Source organism: Embiotoca jacksoni, unplaced genomic scaffold, assembly GCF_022577435.1.
Source record: "Embiotoca jacksoni isolate LCO1_2020_lvr unplaced genomic scaffold, fEmbJac1.0.p SCAF_64, whole genome shotgun sequence".
NCBI lineage: Eukaryota > Metazoa > Chordata > Actinopteri > Embiotocidae > Embiotoca > Embiotoca jacksoni.
The window spans coordinates 1,663,355-1,682,994 of NW_027185419.1; the positions used below are offsets into that span (position 1 = coordinate 1,663,355).

The 19,640-nt window shown below is 50.9% G+C and overlaps 1 protein-coding gene across 1 annotated transcript in view; it reads right to left on the reverse strand.

The window, feature by feature from the left end:
- The window catches only part of vps13c (vacuolar protein sorting 13 homolog C), a 40,697-nt gene that overhangs the window by 17,430 nt on the left and 3,627 nt on the right, over positions 1-19,640 (reverse strand). Inside the window, 45 exon segments of the mRNA XM_069175203.1 lie at positions 36-174; positions 851-998; positions 1,273-1,577; positions 1,667-1,834; positions 2,473-2,576; positions 2,659-2,778; positions 2,857-3,010; positions 3,693-3,752; positions 3,851-3,930; positions 4,030-4,186; positions 4,283-4,416; positions 4,816-4,924; positions 5,010-5,160; positions 5,578-5,882; positions 6,826-6,861; positions 7,594-7,761; positions 7,973-8,076; positions 8,166-8,282; positions 8,364-8,514; positions 8,705-8,764; positions 9,094-9,170; positions 9,252-9,405; positions 9,520-9,620; positions 9,776-9,848; positions 11,761-11,902; positions 11,989-12,106; positions 12,193-12,325; positions 12,539-12,675; positions 12,871-12,985; positions 13,087-13,279; positions 13,458-13,600; positions 13,696-13,796; positions 13,869-14,004; positions 14,079-14,141; positions 14,433-14,607; positions 14,700-14,806; positions 14,880-15,007; positions 15,401-15,458; positions 15,596-15,676; positions 15,766-15,825; positions 16,481-16,540; positions 16,656-16,765; positions 17,017-17,091; positions 17,788-17,850; positions 18,242-18,343. Coding sequence (XP_069031304.1) covers positions 36-174; positions 851-998; positions 1,273-1,577; positions 1,667-1,834; positions 2,473-2,576; positions 2,659-2,778; positions 2,857-3,010; positions 3,693-3,752; positions 3,851-3,930; positions 4,030-4,186; positions 4,283-4,416; positions 4,816-4,924; positions 5,010-5,160; positions 5,578-5,882; positions 6,826-6,861; positions 7,594-7,761; positions 7,973-8,076; positions 8,166-8,282; positions 8,364-8,514; positions 8,705-8,764; positions 9,094-9,170; positions 9,252-9,405; positions 9,520-9,620; positions 9,776-9,848; positions 11,761-11,902; positions 11,989-12,106; positions 12,193-12,325; positions 12,539-12,675; positions 12,871-12,985; positions 13,087-13,279; positions 13,458-13,600; positions 13,696-13,796; positions 13,869-14,004; positions 14,079-14,141; positions 14,433-14,607; positions 14,700-14,806; positions 14,880-15,007; positions 15,401-15,458; positions 15,596-15,676; positions 15,766-15,825; positions 16,481-16,540; positions 16,656-16,765; positions 17,017-17,091; positions 17,788-17,850; positions 18,242-18,343 — 5,475 coding nt within the window.

Below are 19,640 nucleotides of genomic sequence, written 5' to 3' on the forward strand. Positions count from 1 at the left end.
ATGCGACATCATTATCATCATCATCATCAGCAGACCTGTCGGGGGGCCTCCAGCTGCTCGGACCTGCACGCTGGCCTCCTGCTGGGGGGCCCCCGGCTCCGGGCCCCCGGCCTCCCCCAGGTTCTCCAGCAGGATCCTCAGCAGCATCTTCAGGTCGTACTGACTGAGCTCCAGCTGCACGGAGACGGAAGTTAGTCCAGAACCAGACTGAGATCAGTCCTCTAAACCGGGTCACTACGGATCTGCTGGGCTAAACCTGCATCCTAATGGTGGAGGGATGGGAGGGGTGGGGGGTCTAAGAGACTACCGAACCCAGCGGCCACAGAGGAGACTGTTAGTGAGACTACAGGAGAACACAGTCCTGACAGGAAGCTGTACCTTCGGAGGGTTACGTGACGACTGGTCATAAAAATAAGAGAACAGAAGAGTTAGTATCTCCGTCGCCAGGTTCAGGAACACTTGGCTGTAAATGGACAAATTCAAGATTTTTTGTTCCCTAAAATCTGCTGTTCCTCTGCTCCAATTTCAGGTTTCCATGGTAACATCACTAATGTTCTCGTACCAGCGGTCACGTTAACGTGGTGAACTCAGTGATGATGATGATGATGAAGAGACGACACTCTGAATACTTCCTGATGGAGGTTGTTGGTCCTCCTGCTCCGTGCTGCGTTCAGGAACACTCTGGACTGTTTGATCGTATGAAGGAGGGTGACTCTAAAATATTTAGTCCGTCTGGTTTTGTTGGTCTTTTTATGGGGAAGGATTTTCAGTCACCATAAAATTCATACATTCTTTGGTCTGCTCTTCCTCCCTTCCTCCCTCCTGCTCCTCCTCCTCCTTATCCTCCTACCTTCATGGGCTTCAGATCTCCATCGATCTCCACGGCAGCCATCCTCTTGTACCAGGAAGCTGCCAGGTTCCTCTTGATGTTCAGGTGCAGGTTGACCGGTTCTAGCAACTCTGTAGTGGGTTGGTCAGAGACCGGGTCCAGACAGGTTCTGGTGCACAGAACAAGACTTCATATCTTTAATGTTGAATGAACGGTGATGTGGATGGTGTATTTTACAGTGAAGACAAGACGACTGATCAGAGAGACTCAAAGATATTTTCAACATGTTGGATCTTTCTGCTGTTTCTGGATCAGAACCAGTTTTCTGATCTGGAAAAGTTTGTAATTCAGAAAAAACTTCTGGACCAGAAACAGGTTCTAGATCAGAAACAGGTTCCGTATCAGAAATCGATTCTGGATCTTGGCGGTTCTGTCGGACCAACCTGGAGAGCTTCAGCTGGGTCAGCTGGACGTCCATGTTGTCGATGACGGCCGGCAGTGGACAGCCGTCGATGGGCAGCAGAGAGAAGCTGTTGCCCACCGTGATCAGACCGAGGTCCATCACCAGTGCATCATGGGAGGTGGAGGACTGGGGGATGATGATGAGCGGCGCCTTCAGCCGGATGACCGTGGACAGACGGAAACTCTTCTGGGCCAAGTCTCGGACGCTGGAAGCCGCCTTCTCGGCCGCCTGAGCCGTCGCGGCGCTCAGAGCTTCTTTCGCCGTCTGGAAGTTGTTGGTGAAGTTCTGCAGGAAAATATATATCAATTAAAACTGGACAATAATCCAGTCAAGGAACCAAAATATAAAAACAGGACAGAAGAACTGAAGCTCACCAGCAGGGACATGATGAACTTGTGCAGGTAGACCAACTGGATGCAGCCCACGTTCAGCCTCACTCGGCCGTCCGTCTTGGACATGTCGGCGTACCCGGCGCCTTCGGTGGCGTTGGGGGTCAGACTCATGGAGAAGCTGAACACCTCGTCCCCCACGATGGAGATGGCCTGAAGGACGGGTTCAGAGGGGCGGAGTTAGTTTGGAGCAGAAACGAGAGGACATCATCCATCCAAGAGTTTCCGGACCTCACGAGGTCACTGACGCCCAGGTGTCCAAACGTTCACCGGGTTTCCGGTAAAGTCTTTATCGGGAAATATAGAAACATCCCGGAGGACCGTCAATAAATATCGCTGTAGTTGGTGTTCGTCACGATTTCCGTCGCACATCCAGGAAGGTCCTTGGATAATCTGAGGTACCGCAGCGGTCCAGGACCTCCAGGATAGTCCAGGTTATTCAGAACCATCAACAGTCCGTTAGATTGATCTTCGGTAGTCCGGCATTAGTCTGACAGAGTCCCGCTGGTCTTGTAGGACCAGGGTTAGGTGCCGTTGTCCTAAAGGACCTCCAGGGTCGTTGGGGAGTTTTTAGGTTGGACATCTGTTGAATCTAACGATCTGAGGTGATCCAGACTAGTTCTGGATGGTGTCTACAGGGTCCTTTAGAGGCGTTTAGGGTCATCTAAGGTCATCCAGGTGAGTCTGGGGCATCCTGAGGTTCAGGGAGGGTTCGTGACGGACGGATGAACATTAATGGAAAGGTCATCGGTCGGAAGGATCAATGTTGCCTGTGCGGACAGGTGACTCACCTTCTTGTGGACGGTTTTGGGATCGACGTTGAGAACGATGAAGTCTCTCAGGCGGGCCGACAGGTGAGTCTGAGGTCCCTGAACCAGCAGGGAGCCGTTGAAACCTGAAAGAACACGTCAGAAGCGGTGAGACCAGGACCGAGGGTCCGGTCACAGAGACGCACCGGCTCACCTCCGATCGGATACCTTGGATCTTGATGTCGGCCATGTTGCAGGTCTGGTCGCACACCAGCACGTTGAAGGCTCCCAGCATCATCATCACCTTCAGCTCGATGACATCACAGTCGGAGGGCGACACCAGGGCAGCTGATGGGAAACGACAAGGTGCCGTTCAGGGTGAGCAGTGTGTTCGTGTGTGTGTGTATGTATGTGTGTGTTACTGACTGGACTTGGCGGACGCCGTCTTCTCGTCCATCTTCGGTCGGACGTCTCTCTCTGGGGATGGCACGCTGCCCGACGACAGCGCCGTGGACAGGAAGTTGATGACGGACAGCAGCGCCTCGGTGTGGAGCATCAGGTCCAGAGAGGTGAAGGTCACCTGCAGCCGGACAGAAACACAGACGGGGAACTCTTCATCTCACCGGGAGGCAACTTCAGAATCATTTTCTACGATGTGTCCAGGAAACGAACCGGAGAAAACAGGGTCAAAGGTCACTTTGACCAGAACCACCTCAGGATGGAGACATGAGGTTCGTCTACACTTGATGCAGGAAGTGACCATATTTGGACAAATTGGGGGGGGGGGAGCCAACGGTGGATCTGACCGATCTGATTGGGAACCCGACGATACTACGTCCCGTCCACTGATAGCTGTAACCTGACTGCACCACAGACCTGTCAATCAAACAGACACGCCCCCAAAAACAGGTCTTCTTGAATCTTCTTTTCTAATGAATGAGGGATTATTTTCAGATGGACCTCCAGAAAACTAAGAAGAAGGAGTGACTTTAGCTAACAACACCGAGATAACTGATGGACACATTTTATTCACTTTGGATTTGATGAGAGAAGTTGAATGGGAGTCTATGGAGCCGGAGGCTTTTTGGAGCCGACCTCTAGTGGCACTCGCTGGTATTGCAGCTGAAGACACTTCTGGATCAGAACCATTTTACAGACCTGAAGCTACGAACACTTTTAGAAACAGTCTGTGAGTTTCGACCTACAAACACAAACTGTCTCGATGACGCTGGAACAACTAACAGGTGAGTCGGTGAACTCACGTTAATCATCTGCTCCGTGTTCTTGTAGACGGTGGAGAAGTTCGGTCCGGCTCGGTCGGCCTGACGAAGACGCAGACGGGAAGTTCAGCTGAGATTAAAAACTGTCTCTTGAACAGACGACTCACCTGAGCAGGTGATCACATGACATGCGACCTCACCTTGAAGTACTGCACTTTGAGCAGCTCGGCTCCGGACTCCACTGACGAGCTGATGAGACACAGCGGCTCGCCGCTCGAGTCTGAAAACAACACCAACATTTAGCGCTTCGTCCGAGTTCTGCTTCCTGTCCAGACAGGAAGTAGAACTCGGTCAGGAAGTGCACTGTGAAGCTCCTGACCTTTGAACTCCAGGCACTTCATGGTGATCTTCTTGATGTACGTCGTGGCGCACATGTCGTACTTCCTGACTTTGGTGTTGATGCCCAGGTGAGCGACGTGGAAGACTAGGAAGGGCGACTCCCTCTGCTCCCGGGGCTTCTTCAGGGTCAGCAGCACCTGAAGAAGAAGAAGCAGAAGAAGAAGAAACAGGAAGTAGAATCAGAGCGCCGCTGTGTTCGGAGGGAACGATGGGAACCCCAACGAGTGTCTCACCTCTTTGACCTCAAAGTCCAGGAGAACGTTGACGGTGTTCTCACTCAGACCGCCGTTGGTGGTGGCTATGACACCGTTGGACCCGGGCTGCAGCGTCGCTGTCTCCCCCAGCTGATCAGCAAGCTCCGCCTTCTCTGTGGAGGTAAAAGCTAAGCGTTGGTTCGTGAACGTTATGAATCCTCCAGTTCAGATTCTGTCTGTCACCATCTTTGCTAGTTCGGAGCGGTTTGGAGCAGGAAGTGACCATATTTGGACAAGCTGGGGGAGGAGCCAGAGGTGGATCTGACCGATCTGATTGGAAACCTGACGATACTACGTCCCGCCCACCGATAGCTGTAACCTGACTGCACCACAGGCCTGTCAATCAAACAGACACGCCCCCAAAAACAGGTCTTTTTGAAGCTCATTTTATAAATAAGAATTTTAGAGCCAGAAGCGACCATATTTGGAAACTAAGCACCGCCCACTTACATATTAATCTGGTCTGTTGGGTTTCTATCAGATTTCCCATCATGCACTGAGAGCGACCTCACCTTGGGCCACCTGCCGTTTGACGTCCATGCTGTGCTCTTTACTTCCCTCCCCGATGTTCTCCACCAGGATCTTCATCAGCACGCCGAGGTCCTCCTCACCCAGACTCATCTGACAGACAGACAGATGGACGCCACAGGTTCAAGTGTCACTCAAACATCACTGACCAATCAGCAGCCATGCGGGCGGGACCTACATTCAGGGACCGCAGGACTCCCTGGACCTGGACTGCGGGTATCTGGGAGAACCAGGAAGCAGCGAGGTTCCGGGTGACGAACAGTTCCAAGTTGATTGGCTGGAGGATCTCGATGTCGGACTGGGAGGAGGAGTCTCGCTTTAGGGTCGTCCTGGAAACGACATTTAATTAGTGCTCTTTATCATGTTTTAAATCAGAGATGAGGAGAGGAGAGGAGGGTCCATTCATTCATCCATCCATACCTCCATCCATCCATCCATCCATCCATCCATCATCCATCACTCCATCATCTATCCATCCATCCATCATCCATCCATCCCTCCATCAATCCCTCCATCCATCATCCATCCATTCATCCATCAATCCATCCCTTCATCCATCCATCATCTATCCATCCATCATCCCTCCATCCATCCATCCCTCCATCCATCATCCATCCATCATCCCTCCATCCATCCATCCATCATCTATCCATCCATCATCCCTCCATCCATCCATCATCCATCCATCATCCCTCCATCCATCCAGCCATCCATCCATCCATCCATCCATCATGTGGTTTTGTTACCTGGAGAGTTTCAGCTGCGTCAGCCTGACATCCATCTTCTCCACGACGGCCGGCAGCGTGAAACCTTCCACCAGCTGCAGAGAGAAGCTGTTCGCCACTGTGATCAGACCGAGATCCACCAGCACGGCGTTGTGGGAGGAGGAGGACTGGGGGACGACGATGAGCGGCGCTTTCAGCCGGATGTCCATGGACAGACGGAAACTCTTCTGGGCCAAGTCTCGGACGCTGGACGCCGCCTTCTCGGCCGCCTGAGCGGTTGCAGCGCTCAGAGCTTCTTTCGCCGTCTGGAAGTTGTCGACGAACATCTGGAAGGTAAAAAAAATAATCAGGAGCGAGATGACGGACAGCTCGGCGCCATGAGAGGAGGACGTTACGGAGACGCCATGAAGGAGCAAGTCAGAGGAGCAGATGAGAGGCGTTCACTGGCTGCAGGTTCATTCCTGTTTCACAAACCTTCATCTGATGACTGAATTTAGATATTTAAGCAAGATTTAAAATCTTAGGAGACGAGTTACGTTCTGAAGACATTTATGAAACAAGAATGAAGGTTTCAAAACCATTTTTAGGGAGGTAGTGAGGTCACAGGCAGAGGTCATGTGACTGTGAGGGGAGGGGCAGTGAGGGGGCGGGGTTAAATGATGGCAGCTGAGTGAGTTGCATAGCACATTATGGTGGTCGTGTATTGTGCATGAAAGAGCATTCCTGTCCTCATTCCCTGCATCCAAGCGCTGACATCACACATCTGCTGTGAACGGACCTTTAAACTCATCGATATGAAAGTTTTCTCTCTGTTTTTTTCCTCATTAAATAAAACGTGTTCTAAAATGTGTTCTAAAACTTTTCCCATCGGTGCGTTTAAGGACAATCCGACACCTGAGCTTCAGCTGCTTTGTTTATATTTCCTAAAACAAACAATAAACAAACACGTCAGAGATCGGTAGCTCTTAAAAGCTCAGGTGACGCAGCGTCCGTAAACGCACCACCTCCTGACTGAGATGAATCAGTCCGGTGGGCGGAGCCACATCTCCATCTGAGATATGTGGGAGGAGTCAGTGCAAACCGGTTTCCTGCTCTGATGTTTGTGAACATTTTGTTTTGCTGAGGCGTCCCACCGTGGACCACATGACACTCTGAAGGGGCGTTTGGGTGGAGTTAGGGGAAGGGGGGGGGCTGAAGGTGCGGCGGTGTCGCTGAGTGAAGCTGGAAGCTGGTGTGATGCGGTTGAGAGCTGCGTGCTGGACGCTGTACCTCATCGGCAGATGAGTACTGAAAGCTAAAAGAAGCCTGCAGGAACAGAAACACATCAACAACATGAGACACGAGAAGAACACGCAGCAGGAAACACGACAACAAGAGTCGACGAGCAGCCGCGAACACGCCACAGTTCAGATTAAAAAGAGACGGTCGTCACGACGACGGCTGCCGACGGGAGTCTACGACACACAGAGTACACTTTAAATAAAAACAGACCGAAACACTAAAACAGATGAACAAGGAGGTGTGTGTGTGTGTGTGAGAGAGAGTGTGTGTGTGAGAGAGAGTGTGTGTGTGTGTGTGTGTGTGTGTGTGTGTGTGTGTGTGTGTGTGTGTGTGTGTGTGTGTGTGTGAAAGAGTGTGAGTGTGAGTGTGTGTGTGAGTGAGAGAGAGTGTGAGAGATTGTGTGTGTGTGTGTGTGTGTGTGTGAGAGAGAGTGTGAGTGTGAGAGATTGTGTGTGTGTGTGTGTGTGTGTGTGTGTGTGTGTGTGTGAGAGAGAGTGTGAGTGTGAGAGATTGTGTGTGTGTGTGTGTGTGAGAGAGTGTGAGTGTGAGAGAATGTGTGTATGAACAGCATCACTAAATGGCAATATGTGAGGACCGTTTACATACCTTCTTTTACATGTTTGTGTTTACATGTTTGTGTTTACATGTTTGTGTTGACATGTTTGTGTTTACATGTTAGTAAACACAAACATCTGAGCTAACAGATACAGAGAGACATGAACGCATGTGTAAATAAACACGTATGAAGCTCCTGACCAGCAGAGACATGAGGAACTTGTGCAGGTAGATGATCTGAATGCAGCCCAGACGCAGCGTGACCTTCCCGTCCACCTTTGACATGTCGCCGTAGCCCTCCGCCTCCGTCGCCCCCGGAAACAAGGAGAGCTTGAAGCTGAACACCTCCTCACCTACGATGGACACCGCCTGCAGGAGAGATGGGGTGGGAGGTGGGGGTGGTGGTGGTTTGGGTTAGCAACGTTGTAACAAACATCGTCCAAACTGCTGCTCCTGAACGCATCCTGATACGACCGAAGCTCCAATCAGAGAAGAGAAACAGGCTGCGACTCGATTCGCACCATCCACAGGGTTCTACCGCCTGTTGCTACGGAAACAGCACCGCTTCCCCATCGCCCACCTTTCTGTGGATGGTTTTGGGGTTGACGTCCGTGACCACGATGTCCCGGAGTCGAGCGAACACCTCTGTCTCCTTCGCCTGCATCAACACCGACGCGTCGATTCCTGTGGTGGTGGTGGGGGGGGGGGGTTATCATCGCTCGTTCACTTCCTGAATGTAATGAGTGTGGGCGGGGCTTGGCATGACCTCTCACCTTGGACTCGGATGTCGGCGATGCTGTGGCGGTCGTCGCACACCTCCACGTGGAAACAGCCCAACACGGCGAACAGCTTGAAGCTGAAGACGCCGCCGTCTTTCGCTCCTTTAGACACTGCGGGGGGTCAGAGAGACACTTCCTGTCAGACAAGGAGCATTTAAAGACTCACCTGCGAGCGGGGCGTCGGGGACTCACCTGTCCGGCCCCGTCTCGTCTTCTCCACCTGCTTCTTGGCGTCTCGGTCGCTGGTGGCGCTCAGCTGCTTCGGCACAGCGTTGCTCAGGTAGTTGATGGTCGACAGCAGAGCTTTGGTGTGAAGGAGGAAGTCCAGAGAGGAAAACTCCACCTGAAAGAACAGCAGGTGAAGAGCTGAGAGACACCTGAGGACACCTGACAGTCAGCTCAGAGGACACACGACCTCTGACACCGGCAGGGACACAAACATCATTAAAACCCAGTTTAGTTTCGGTCTCTTTCAGTCTCGACCGTTAACCTGAAACTGGACCTTCCTCCCATCTGTTGCTATGGAAACCCACCTTCAGAGTCTGCTCGGTGTTGTCGAACAGTGTCTGGAAGCTGGGACCGGCGGGGTCGGCCTGCAGGACACGAGACACGAAAACATGTTCTGAATCAGAGTCGGGTCAGTTCATCGGTGTTTGTTAGTGAATGTTGGTTCTGTTGGTCCACGAGCACGATGCAGCGTTAGTGTTAACAAGTAGGCCTCTAACTCCTCCCACAAGCCATCAAACTCCTCCCACCAGGCCGAACACTCCTCCTTTCAGGTCTCAAACTTATTTCCCTAACTCCTCCCATCACGCCCTTCTGTCTGTAACAGGTCATAGCAAGTTCAAACGTGTTTCCTGACTTCGGGATCACCTGAGCTCCGGTTTCCTGTGCGAGGACCGACCAGGTGAGTCGGACTCACCTTGGTGAACTCCACCTTCAGCAGGTTGGAGCTCTGCTGCTCCGAGCAGCTGATCAGGTGGAGAGGACTCCTGCCATCTGAAACGCATTCAGCAACACGTGTTAGAGATTCATGGGGAACCTGAACAGGTGAAGAACCTCAGAGAGGACAGAACTCACCTGGGACGTCGCAGTAGTCGAGCGTGACCTTTCGCAGGTACGAGGTGACGCTCAGGTCGAAGCTCCGCCTCTTCCCTTCGGCTCCCAGCTGGCAGACACTGAAGGACAGGACGGTCTTCTCCAGGTCCACCTGCCGGGTCAGCTCCAGCAGCACCTGAACGCACCACGAGGCTATGATGTAAAAAAACAACAACACACCCCTTCTTCACCACCACCCCACCACCCCACCCGCCCAACAAGGTACCACCTGATCAAAAAACAAATGCACCTCTCTGACTTCGAACTTGAAGTAAAGGTCGATGAGCTCCTCCAGAGCCGAGCGCTGGTGCTCCTCGTCTATCGACTTCTCGCTGGTGTCTTCGTCCGAGTCTGAACACAAAATTTAATGAACGAATAAAAACACGGTATGGCATTGTCAACAAACAAACAAACAAACAAACAAACAGGTTCAGAAAGAAAAAAAACAACAACAGTTTTCACAATGTGTCAACAGAACAGCCAATTAGAGCGCAGGAAGCTCTGACCTGTTTCCATGTTGTCAAGGAGGGCGGGGTGAAGGGTGAGAGCTCGCGGTCTGGCCTCCGCCGACGGCCACACCTGCAGCAGGAAACGCCCAAATATGGTCACATCGACTCCCACATACCCTCTCCTGAGCGAGTTTTTATATACATACATATATATATATATATATATATATATGTGTGTATACATATACATATGTATACGTATACATATGTATACATATACATGTGTATACATATGTATACATATATATATATATATGTATATGTATGTATACATATACATATACATATATACATACAGTGGGTATGGAAAGTATTCAGACCCCTTTAAATTTTTCACTCTTTGTTTCATTGCAGCCATTTGCTAAAATCAAAAAAGTTCATTTTATTTCTCATTAATGTACACTCAGCACCCCATCTTGACAGAAAAAAACAGAAATGTAGAAATTTGTGCAAATTTATTAAAAAAGAAAACCTGAAATATCACATGGTCATAAGTATTCAGACCCTTTGCTCAGTATTGAGTAGAAGCACCCTTTTGAGCTAGTACAGCCATGAGTCTTCTTGGGAATGATGCAACAAGCTTTTCACACCTGGATTTGGGGATCCTCTGCCATTCTTCCTTGCAGATCCTCTCCAGTTCCGTCAGGTTGGATGGTGAACGTTGGTGGACAGCCATTTTCAGGTCTCTCCAGAGATGCTCAATTGGGTTTAGGTCAGGGCTCTGGCTGGGCCAGTCAAGAATGGTCACAGAGTTGTTCCGAAGCCACTCCTTTGTTATTTTAGCTGTGTGCTTCGGGTCATTGTCTTGTTGGAAGGTGAACCTTCGGCCCAGTCTGAGGTCCAGAGCACTCTGGAAGAGGTTTTCTTCCAGGATATCTCTGTACTTGGCCGCATTCATCTTTCCTTCAATTGCAACCGGTCGTCCTGTCCCTGCAGCTGAAAAACACCCCCATAGCATGATGCTGCCACCACCATGTTTCACTGTTGGGATTGTATTGGGCAGGTGATGAGCAGTGCCTGGTTTTCTCCACACATACCGCTTAGAATTAACGCCAAAAAGTTCAATCTTGGTCTCATCAGACCAGAGAATCTTATTTCTCATAGTCTGGGAGTCCTTCATGTGTTTTTTGTCAAACTCTATGCGGGCTTTCATATGTCTTGCACTGAGGAGAGGCTTCCGTCGGGCCACTCTGCCATAAAGCCCCGACTGGTGGAGGGCTGCAGTGATAGTTGACTTTGTGGAACTTTCTCCCATCTCCCTACTGCATCTCTGAAGCTCAGCCACAGTGATCTTTGGGCTCTTCTTTACCTCTCTCACCAAGGCTCTTCTCCCACGATTGCTCCGTTTGGCTGGACGGCCAGGTCTAGGAAGAGTTCTGGTCGTCCCAAACTTCTTCCATTTAAGGATTATGGAGGCCACTGTGCTCTTAGGAACCTTGAGTGCTACAGAAATTATTTTGTAACCTCGGCCAGATCTGTGCCTTGCCACAATTCTGTCTCTGAGCTCCTTGGACAGTTCCTTCGACCTCATGATTCTCATTTGCTCCGACATGCACTGTGAGCTGTAAGGTCTTATATAGACAGGTGTGTGCCTTTCCTAATCAAGTCCAATCAGTTTAATTAAACACAGCTGGACTCCAATGAAGGAGTAGAACCATCTCAAGGAGGATCAGAAGAAATGGACAGCATGTGAGTTAAATATGAGTGTCACAGCAAAGGGTCTGAATACTTATGACCATGTGATATTTCAGTTTTTCTTTTTTAATAAATTTGCACAAATTCCTACATTTCTGTTTTTTTCTGTCAACATGGGGTGCTGAGTGTACATTAATGAGAAATAAAATGAACTTTTTTGATTTTAGCAAATGGCTGCAATGAAACAAAGAGTGAAAAATTTAAAGGGGTCTGAATACTTTCCGTATCCACTGTATATATATATATATATATATATATATATATATATATATGAGACCGGAACGTACCAAGTGTGCCTTCTCCGTGGGGGTGGAGGGGGCGGAGTCCATGCTGGGCAGCGGGATGCTGTCGACGAGCTCCAGGACGTTCTGGACCTTCCGGTCAGAGATCTTCACGTGCAGCAGCGGCAGCTCGCCCGACACCTTGAACCTGAAAACACCGGTGTCACCAAAAAAGATCAGACATCACGGTGAGTCAGCAGAAACGCCGCACGCCCGTCCACAGGTGAGTCGTACCTTGGCATCCGGGCGTCCTTCTCCACCAGACACTTGGCCAGGTGGAGCGTGAAGTCCATCGGCTGGAGGATGTGTTGCACCGACGAGCCCTGCAGCCGCGCAGACTTCCAGGCCTCACCTGGGACCAGATCACCATTTAACCAAACACGGTGGACGCACAGGTGTCGTTCAGCTGTGATGTCACTCATCTCTTTTTTTTTTTACCTGACTTGCTGTAGAGCACCTGAACGCGTCTCAGCTCCACGTTGTACCTCTCGTAGGCGCGATCCATGATCTCCTCAAGAGACGAGAAGGACGACGAGGACGAGCCGACAGCGCTCTGCTCGACGCTGTTCAGCTGCACACACACACACACACACACACACACACACAGACACAATAATCAACTGGACAGAAATACAACCACGAAATTTAGAGCAAAACTGCGAACATTACAGGACCCAGTTTTGCCTCAGAATTTAGAGTAAAACCCGAATCATTTGAAAAACACGACACCCACGAGAGTAAAACTCGTCTCGAGCTGAACGACCAGATGTGAAGAAGAACTGACCTGAAAGCTACCGAAGTCCACGATGATGAGGTCCGAGGTGTCGCTGTAGAAGCCGGACTTTGGTACCAACAGGTAGGACGGCTTCAGGTCGATCCTCAGGTCCAGAACCTTCCTGGTCTCGATGATGTGAGACAAACCTGCAGAGACCAGAACCCATCAGAGTCCCGACACCGAACCGGACTCTCAACGGTTCAGGACTCAGATCTCAAATGAACCTTTTCAGAACTCGACAGAAACCAGTTTGGTAATCGTACATGTTCAGAAACCAGCGATGACCCGGTTCCAGCGTCTCGGTCCGGTCCAGATGAACTCTGTGAAGGTGCTTTACTGACCTGTAGCCGTTTTCTCTTTGATCTCCTCCAGCTTGGAGAGCGTGGCCGAGGTCAGAACCTCCAGGTCCACTCCTTTCCCCGTCTTAAAGAAGTCCACCATGCTGTTGACGGTCAGCTGGAGGACAGATGTGGAGAGGACACGTCAGTAACGAACACGTGAACTCAGAAAGACGGCAGACGGCACAGATCCGATCCGAGGTCCGGTCGGTGTTTTACCGCGTCGTAGATGATCTCCACCGGCTGGGAGTGGACCCGGAGCAGCTGGTCGGCGCCGCTCTCCTCCGGGTTCAGCTCGAACACGACACTCAGCAGGGAGGACGGCGAGTCGCCCAGCGAGGCGATGAGCGACGGCACCGCCCCCATCTGCTGCAGCCCGGTGACGTACCAGTGCTGCAGCGCCGCCTCCACCCTGCAGGGGGCGACGAGGACAACACGTTATTCCTGTTGTTTTACGACCAGTCGACACGCTTCGGTCAGGGAACGGGTCGGCGGTCAGAACATTCAACAGCACTTTTATTTGTGTTTTTTTTTTTTTTATGACGGTTCGGTCTGATTAGCTTCCTGATGATCGGACTGAAGTTTCGGACCTGATGGCCTGAGCTCCGGGTCTCTGGGATATTTTGGTGCTGAGGTCGATCATCTGGATCTTGAGGATCTCGGGGATGTCGGGCTGCTCTCTGACCGTCACCGAGGTCCTCAGCAGCTGGAAGGTGACGACCACGGCGACGTACTGAAACACAGGAGCTCACTCAGACGACTGGAAACCGCCCGTCAGGTTCAGACATCTCTCGGGTAAAGTACGCTCCAACCGAACAGGTGCGTTACCTGTCTGGGCAGCGCCAGGTTGTGGGAGCTGCCGCTGTACCCGATGGCCGTGTAGAGTTTCTCCTTCTCGTCGGCCGTCATGATCTGGTCCAGTTCAGAACCTGGACACACCGGAGACGCCTTGTCAGCTACTGTCCGCCGAGAGCTTTCACGCTCACCCGAGCACCACTTACCCTCCGCCTCCTTGCTCTCCTCCGGCTCCTCCTTCTTGGACTTCCTCCCAAACAAGCTGCTGAGAAACCCTCCTCCTCCCTGCTTCTGCCCCCCCGACGCCTTCTTGCCGACCACCTTCTGTCCGGACCGGATCACCTGCAGGAGGAGACCAGCAGAGGTCAGCGCTCGGACCGGACTCCGGTCGGAGAGAGCAGCTCGGTGCCGTTTACCTCCATCTGAGCCTGCTGTCGGACCAACGTGATGTTGAACACGTCCAGAACTTTCTCCAGATCCTGGACGGGCAGAGAGACATGGGAGGACACGGGTCAGCGGTCACAACATTCAGGGACATTCAGAGACATTCCACATCCCACTAATCCATCCAAAATAAACAACAATGACATTCAGAACATTCAGTCAGACGACTTCGAAGGGTTCAGAGGTCAGATTGAAATAAGGTCGTTTTTGGTTGCTACAGCAACTGATCATGCTTCTTATTTTCTCCTGACCAATGATCAGGTTTTTTTTTCCGTGTGATTCGGTCGTAGCGGTGTTCGTCGCTCAGACCCGGTCCGGTCGCTCACCTGGACGAGCCGCTCCGTGTCCTGACCCGGTTTGCTCTGTGTCAGCAGTTTGGTCTTGTAGGCGCTCTTGTAGGCGCGCAGGTTCTCCCGGTGCTGCCTGATGTTGGACCAGGACCACATCTGGCTGATGCGGCGGAGCTGGACCTCAAGGATGCTGTTGAAGCCGTACCTCCACCTAACAGAGTCGAGAAAAACAAACGCACCCTTTTAAAACGCCGACGGGACGACAAACTTCCGGTTGCTTCGTCTCCGTTTCGGCGAACTGACCAGAGTTTGGCGTTTTCTCGGACGGGGACGTCAGGCCTGAACTTCCTATAGGGGGCGTTCTTCACCATGCAGTCGATGAACTCCAGCTGCTCTACCATGGTCAGGTACTGCAGAGGACACGCAGAGGACGTCACGTACCGAGCCGTGTCCGGCGGTCTCGTCCCTCGGGCGGCGTCTTACCTGCGGTTTGGTCATCTCTATAGCGATGTTCTGGATCTCCAGGTGAAGGTTCGCCTTCGGAGTCTTCAGCTCCAGCTCGGCGTTCGGGTTGATGCACATTTTAGCAGAAGCGAAGATCGGCTTGAAAACTGCAGAGAAGAGGGGAGCGGGGTCAAGGATCAGAGCTCGCCATGTCACATGACCTGTGATGTCATCACAACCGCAGAGAGGACTCGACCGAGAGTCAAACAGGAAGCAGCAATGAGCAAAAAGTTTCAAATACGATGAAGAGTTTCAAATATGACGAAGAGTTTCCATCACGACGAAGAGTTTCAAATATGACGAAGAGTTTCCATCACGACGAAGAGTTTCAAATACGACGAAGAGTTTCCATCACGACGAAGAGTTTCAAATATGACGAAGAGTTTCCATCACGACGAAGAGTTTCAAATACGACGAAGAGTTTCAATCACGTCAAAGAGTTTCAATCACATCCTGCTGATCAGGTCAGCTGATAAGTTGGAGTCTGACGTTGAACTTACTGTACTGATAGTGAGGCAGCTGCTGGTCTTTAGTGCTGATCCCACATTTCAACTGTTCCTGCAGGAGATGAGGAGGACGATGAGGAAGAGGAGGAGGAAGAGAGTCTTCAATGAACTGTGATTCCTGTTTTCTTCAACAAAATAAAACCCATAAACGGAATCCGTGTGAAGATCTGATGAACGGCAGCGACTCACCACAATGTCCTCCCACGAGCCTTTGTAGAAGATCGGACTGTTGACGTTCCAGTAGGCGCAGAGACAGTCCAGACGGCCGAGCTGACGCACACGTAAACAAGTAAACAACAACAATCACAAACTGTCTGAGGACAGTCAGCAAGTTTGAGCGCGAGCGGAGCATCCGTCACCTTATAGATGATCTTTGCGGCTTCGTTCAGGATACACGACTTCCAGTTCTCATCAGTGGTCTGAAACACAGAGAAATACAGGGACACCTGAATGCACCGGCACAGGTGTGTATCTGTGTGCGAGTCTGGATCTGTGTGTAAGTGTGTTACCTGCAGGCCGAGCTCCGTGTGTGTGTGTGTGTGTGTGTGTGTGTGTGTGTGTGTGTGTGTGTGTGTGTGTGTGTGTGAGAGAGTGTGTGTGTGTGTGTGTGTGTGTGTGTGAGAGTCAGTGAGTGAGTGAGTGAGTGAGAGAGCAAGAGTGTGTGTGAGAGAGCAAGAGTGTGTGTGTGTGTGTGTGTGTGTGTGTGTGTGAGAGTGAGTGAGTGAGTGTGTGAGAGAGTGTGTGTGTGTGTGTGTGTGTGTGTGAGAGTCAGTGAGTGAGTGAGTGAGTGAGAGAGCAAGAGTGTGTGTGTGTGTGTGTGTGTGTGTGTGTGTGTGTGTGTGTGAGAGTCAGTGAGTGAGTGAGTGTGTGAGAGAGTGAGAGAGTGTGTGTGTGTGTGTGTGTGTGTGTGTGTGTGTGTGAGAGTGAGTGAGTGAGTGTGTGAGAGAGTGTGTGTGTGTGTGTGTGTGTGTGAGAGTCAGTGAGTGAGTGAGTGAGTGAGAGAGCAAGAGTGTGTGTGTGTGTGTGTGTGTGTGTGTGTGTGTGTGTGTGTGTGTGTGTGTGTGTGTGTGTTACCTGCAGGCTGAGCTCTGACAGCGTCACTCCCATAGACAGGGGGCGCTGTGGGTCCGACAGCTGAAACAAACACGACACCAGATGTCAGCTGACACACTTTACCTGCACGTCTACAGGTGACATCTGACCAACCACAATCCTAAACACCAGAACCAGAACCTGGATCGGTACTCACGTCGTCCTCGTAGCGCAGGTGGATGCTGCTGATCTTCACCTGCAGGTTCTTGATCACCTGAGTCGCCAGTTTCTCCACAAACGTGTCCTTCTTCTCCTCCTGAGGTTTGTCTGAAAGGACCAGAGACCATGAAGACATCTGAGACCAGGACACAACCGGACCTGACCATAGACCTGGGACCAGGATCAGGATCAGAGACCCGGAACCAGGATCAGAGACCCGGGAGCAGGATCAGAGACCTGAGACCAGGATCAGAGACCCGGGAGCAGGATCAGAGACCCGGGACCAGGTTTTAAGATCCTACTGACCCGTCGTCAGATTGAAATTTTCTCCACAAACTGTTTGAAACGTTTAAACTCACCTGTTTTGTTGTTGAGTAGTTTCAGCTTCTTCAAGCCAATTTTGTGCTTTTTATGTTTTTTATGTCCTTTCAGGACTTTGGCAGCGTTAAAGAGAGAGACGGCAGTTAGCGAGAGGACAGCCAAAGACACAGAGACAGGAAGCAGCACACAAGCACACACACATCCAGCGCTCCAACTTCACACTGTTAAAAACAAGAGATCCTGACTGGTGGAGGTTTGTGATGTCACACGTACCCACAGTCCATTCCAGTGTGTTGCAGTGTGTTGCAGTGTGTTACAGTGCGTTACAGTGCGTTACGTGTGTGTGTTACAGTGCGTTACAGTGCGTTACGTGTGTTGCAGTGCGTTACAGTGTGTTACAGTGTGTTACAGTGTAATGCACTGTAATACACTGTAACACACTGTAAGTGCATTGCAGTGTGTTACGGTGTATGTTGCAGTGTGTTGCAGTGCGTTACAGTGTGTTGGTATGTGTTGCAGTGTGTTGCAGTGCGTTACAGTGTGTTGGTGTGTTGGTATGTGTTGCAGTGTGTTGCAGTGTGTTACAGTGCGTTACAGTGCGTTGCAGTGTGTTACAGCGTGTTGGTGTGTGTTGCAGTGTGTTGCAGTGCGTTACAGTGTGTTGGAGTGTGTTATAGTGTGTCAGTGTGTTAGTGTGTTGGTGTGTGTTGCAGTGTGTTGGTGTGTGTTGTTGTGTGTTACAGTGTGTTAGTGTGTTGGTGTGTGTTGCAGTGCTTTGGAGTGTGTTGTTGTGTGTTACAGTGTGTTACCGTTGTGCGGCTCCTTGTAAACAACACTCTCCAGATTGAAGAGCAGATCTCCAGTCTGAGACGCTGACATCAAACGCAGCATGAACAGGACAGACAGCAGGTTAACACATTCATCTGAACATTCAAAACAAAGGTGGAGGTGGAAGAGCAGGTGGAGGTGAAGGAAGAGGAGGAGGTGAAGGTGAGTTAATGACAAGGTGGAGGAACAGCAGGTCAGGAAGCAGCAGAGAAAAGGGGGGCTGGTGCGAGATTGAATCAGCAGGAGGGGCGCTCTGTGATTGGTTGTTACAGTTTGGGGGGGCGGGGTTACAGTTCAGGCTCGGGGCCAGTCGACTGACAGCATAACAACCAATCAAAGTTTAGAATGTGCGTCCCTTCTGCTGATCCAATCTGGCACTGACCAGTCCACATGTTGTTACCGGTCACTCAGAGGTCAGAGGTCAGCCTGTCTCACCTCTGCGTGCCGCCATCTGCAGCGCCTCCTCGATGCGCTGCAGCTCCTTCTGCTTGGCCTCCTGCTGGTAGCGCTCCTCCTTCGCTGCATCATACTTTATCGCTGAGGCAAATGAAAAAACAGTCACACTTAAGCTCCGCCCACTTTCCCACTTGAGGCTGCAGCTGGACGACAAACAGGAAGTACAGGAAACACAAGAACGGGCAGAAACTTAAGCTCTAACTAATGAGTCCCATGTGTCCCTGTCCTCATGAAGTCTCCCTCTCCTCAGGAAGACTCGGGTCCACAGTCCGGTTCTGCTGCTTAGAAACCCGACACCGACGCTCTGAGTCACTACGGCGTCTTCTCTCTGATTGGTTGTTAAACCTCCACCAATCCGACAGGTTAGCTTGAAGGTTTCTACAGAACCAGAACCAGAACCAGAAACTAAACTGTTCCAGGTACAGGACCTGTTGAAAACCCTTCCAGAATCAGAACCGCCAGAACCAGCAGAAGAAAGAAAAACCACATGACTCTACAGGAAGCTGAGATGAACCCGACCTAAGCTGCACGATGAGCTTCACTGACAGCAAGGAGGCTTTTATTGTGAAGGAATCTGACAGCTAAGAGGCTTTTATTGTGAAGGAATCTGACAGCTAAGAGGCTTTTATTGTGAAGGAATCTGACAGCAAGGAGGCTTTTATTGTGAAGGAATCTGACAGCTAAGAGGCTTTTATTGTGAAGGAATCTGACAGCTAAGAGGCTTTTATTGTGAAGGAATCTGACAACTAAGAGGCTTTTATTGTGAAGGAAATGTACATTTCCTATTATTATTATCATTATTATTGTTGTTGTTGTGTGGACATCGTGCAGCCCTGGCAGGACGCACAGAGACCGGATCCGACCGGAACCACCACCTCTGAGCTCCGGCAGCTTACCGTTATATGGACACGTCAGCTGAGATGCAGCTGGAACACACACACACACACACAACAGCTGAGAACGCACACACAACAGCTGGGAACACACACACAACAGCTGAGAACGCACACACAACAGCTGGGAACACACACACAACAGCTGAGAACACACACACACACACACACACACACACACACACATACACAACAGCTGAGAACACACACACAACAGCTGAGAACACACACACACACACACACACACACACACACACACACACAACAGCTGAGAACACACACACACACACACACACACACACACACACACACACACACACACACACACAACAGCTGAGAACACACACACACACACACACACACACACACACACACACAACAGCTGAGAACACACCGCTGTCAGCATATACAAGCCCCGCCCTCAGTGTGGTGATGTCATCAGTTAAAGGCTGAAAGCAGTCAGGTTACATTACAGACATTTAACT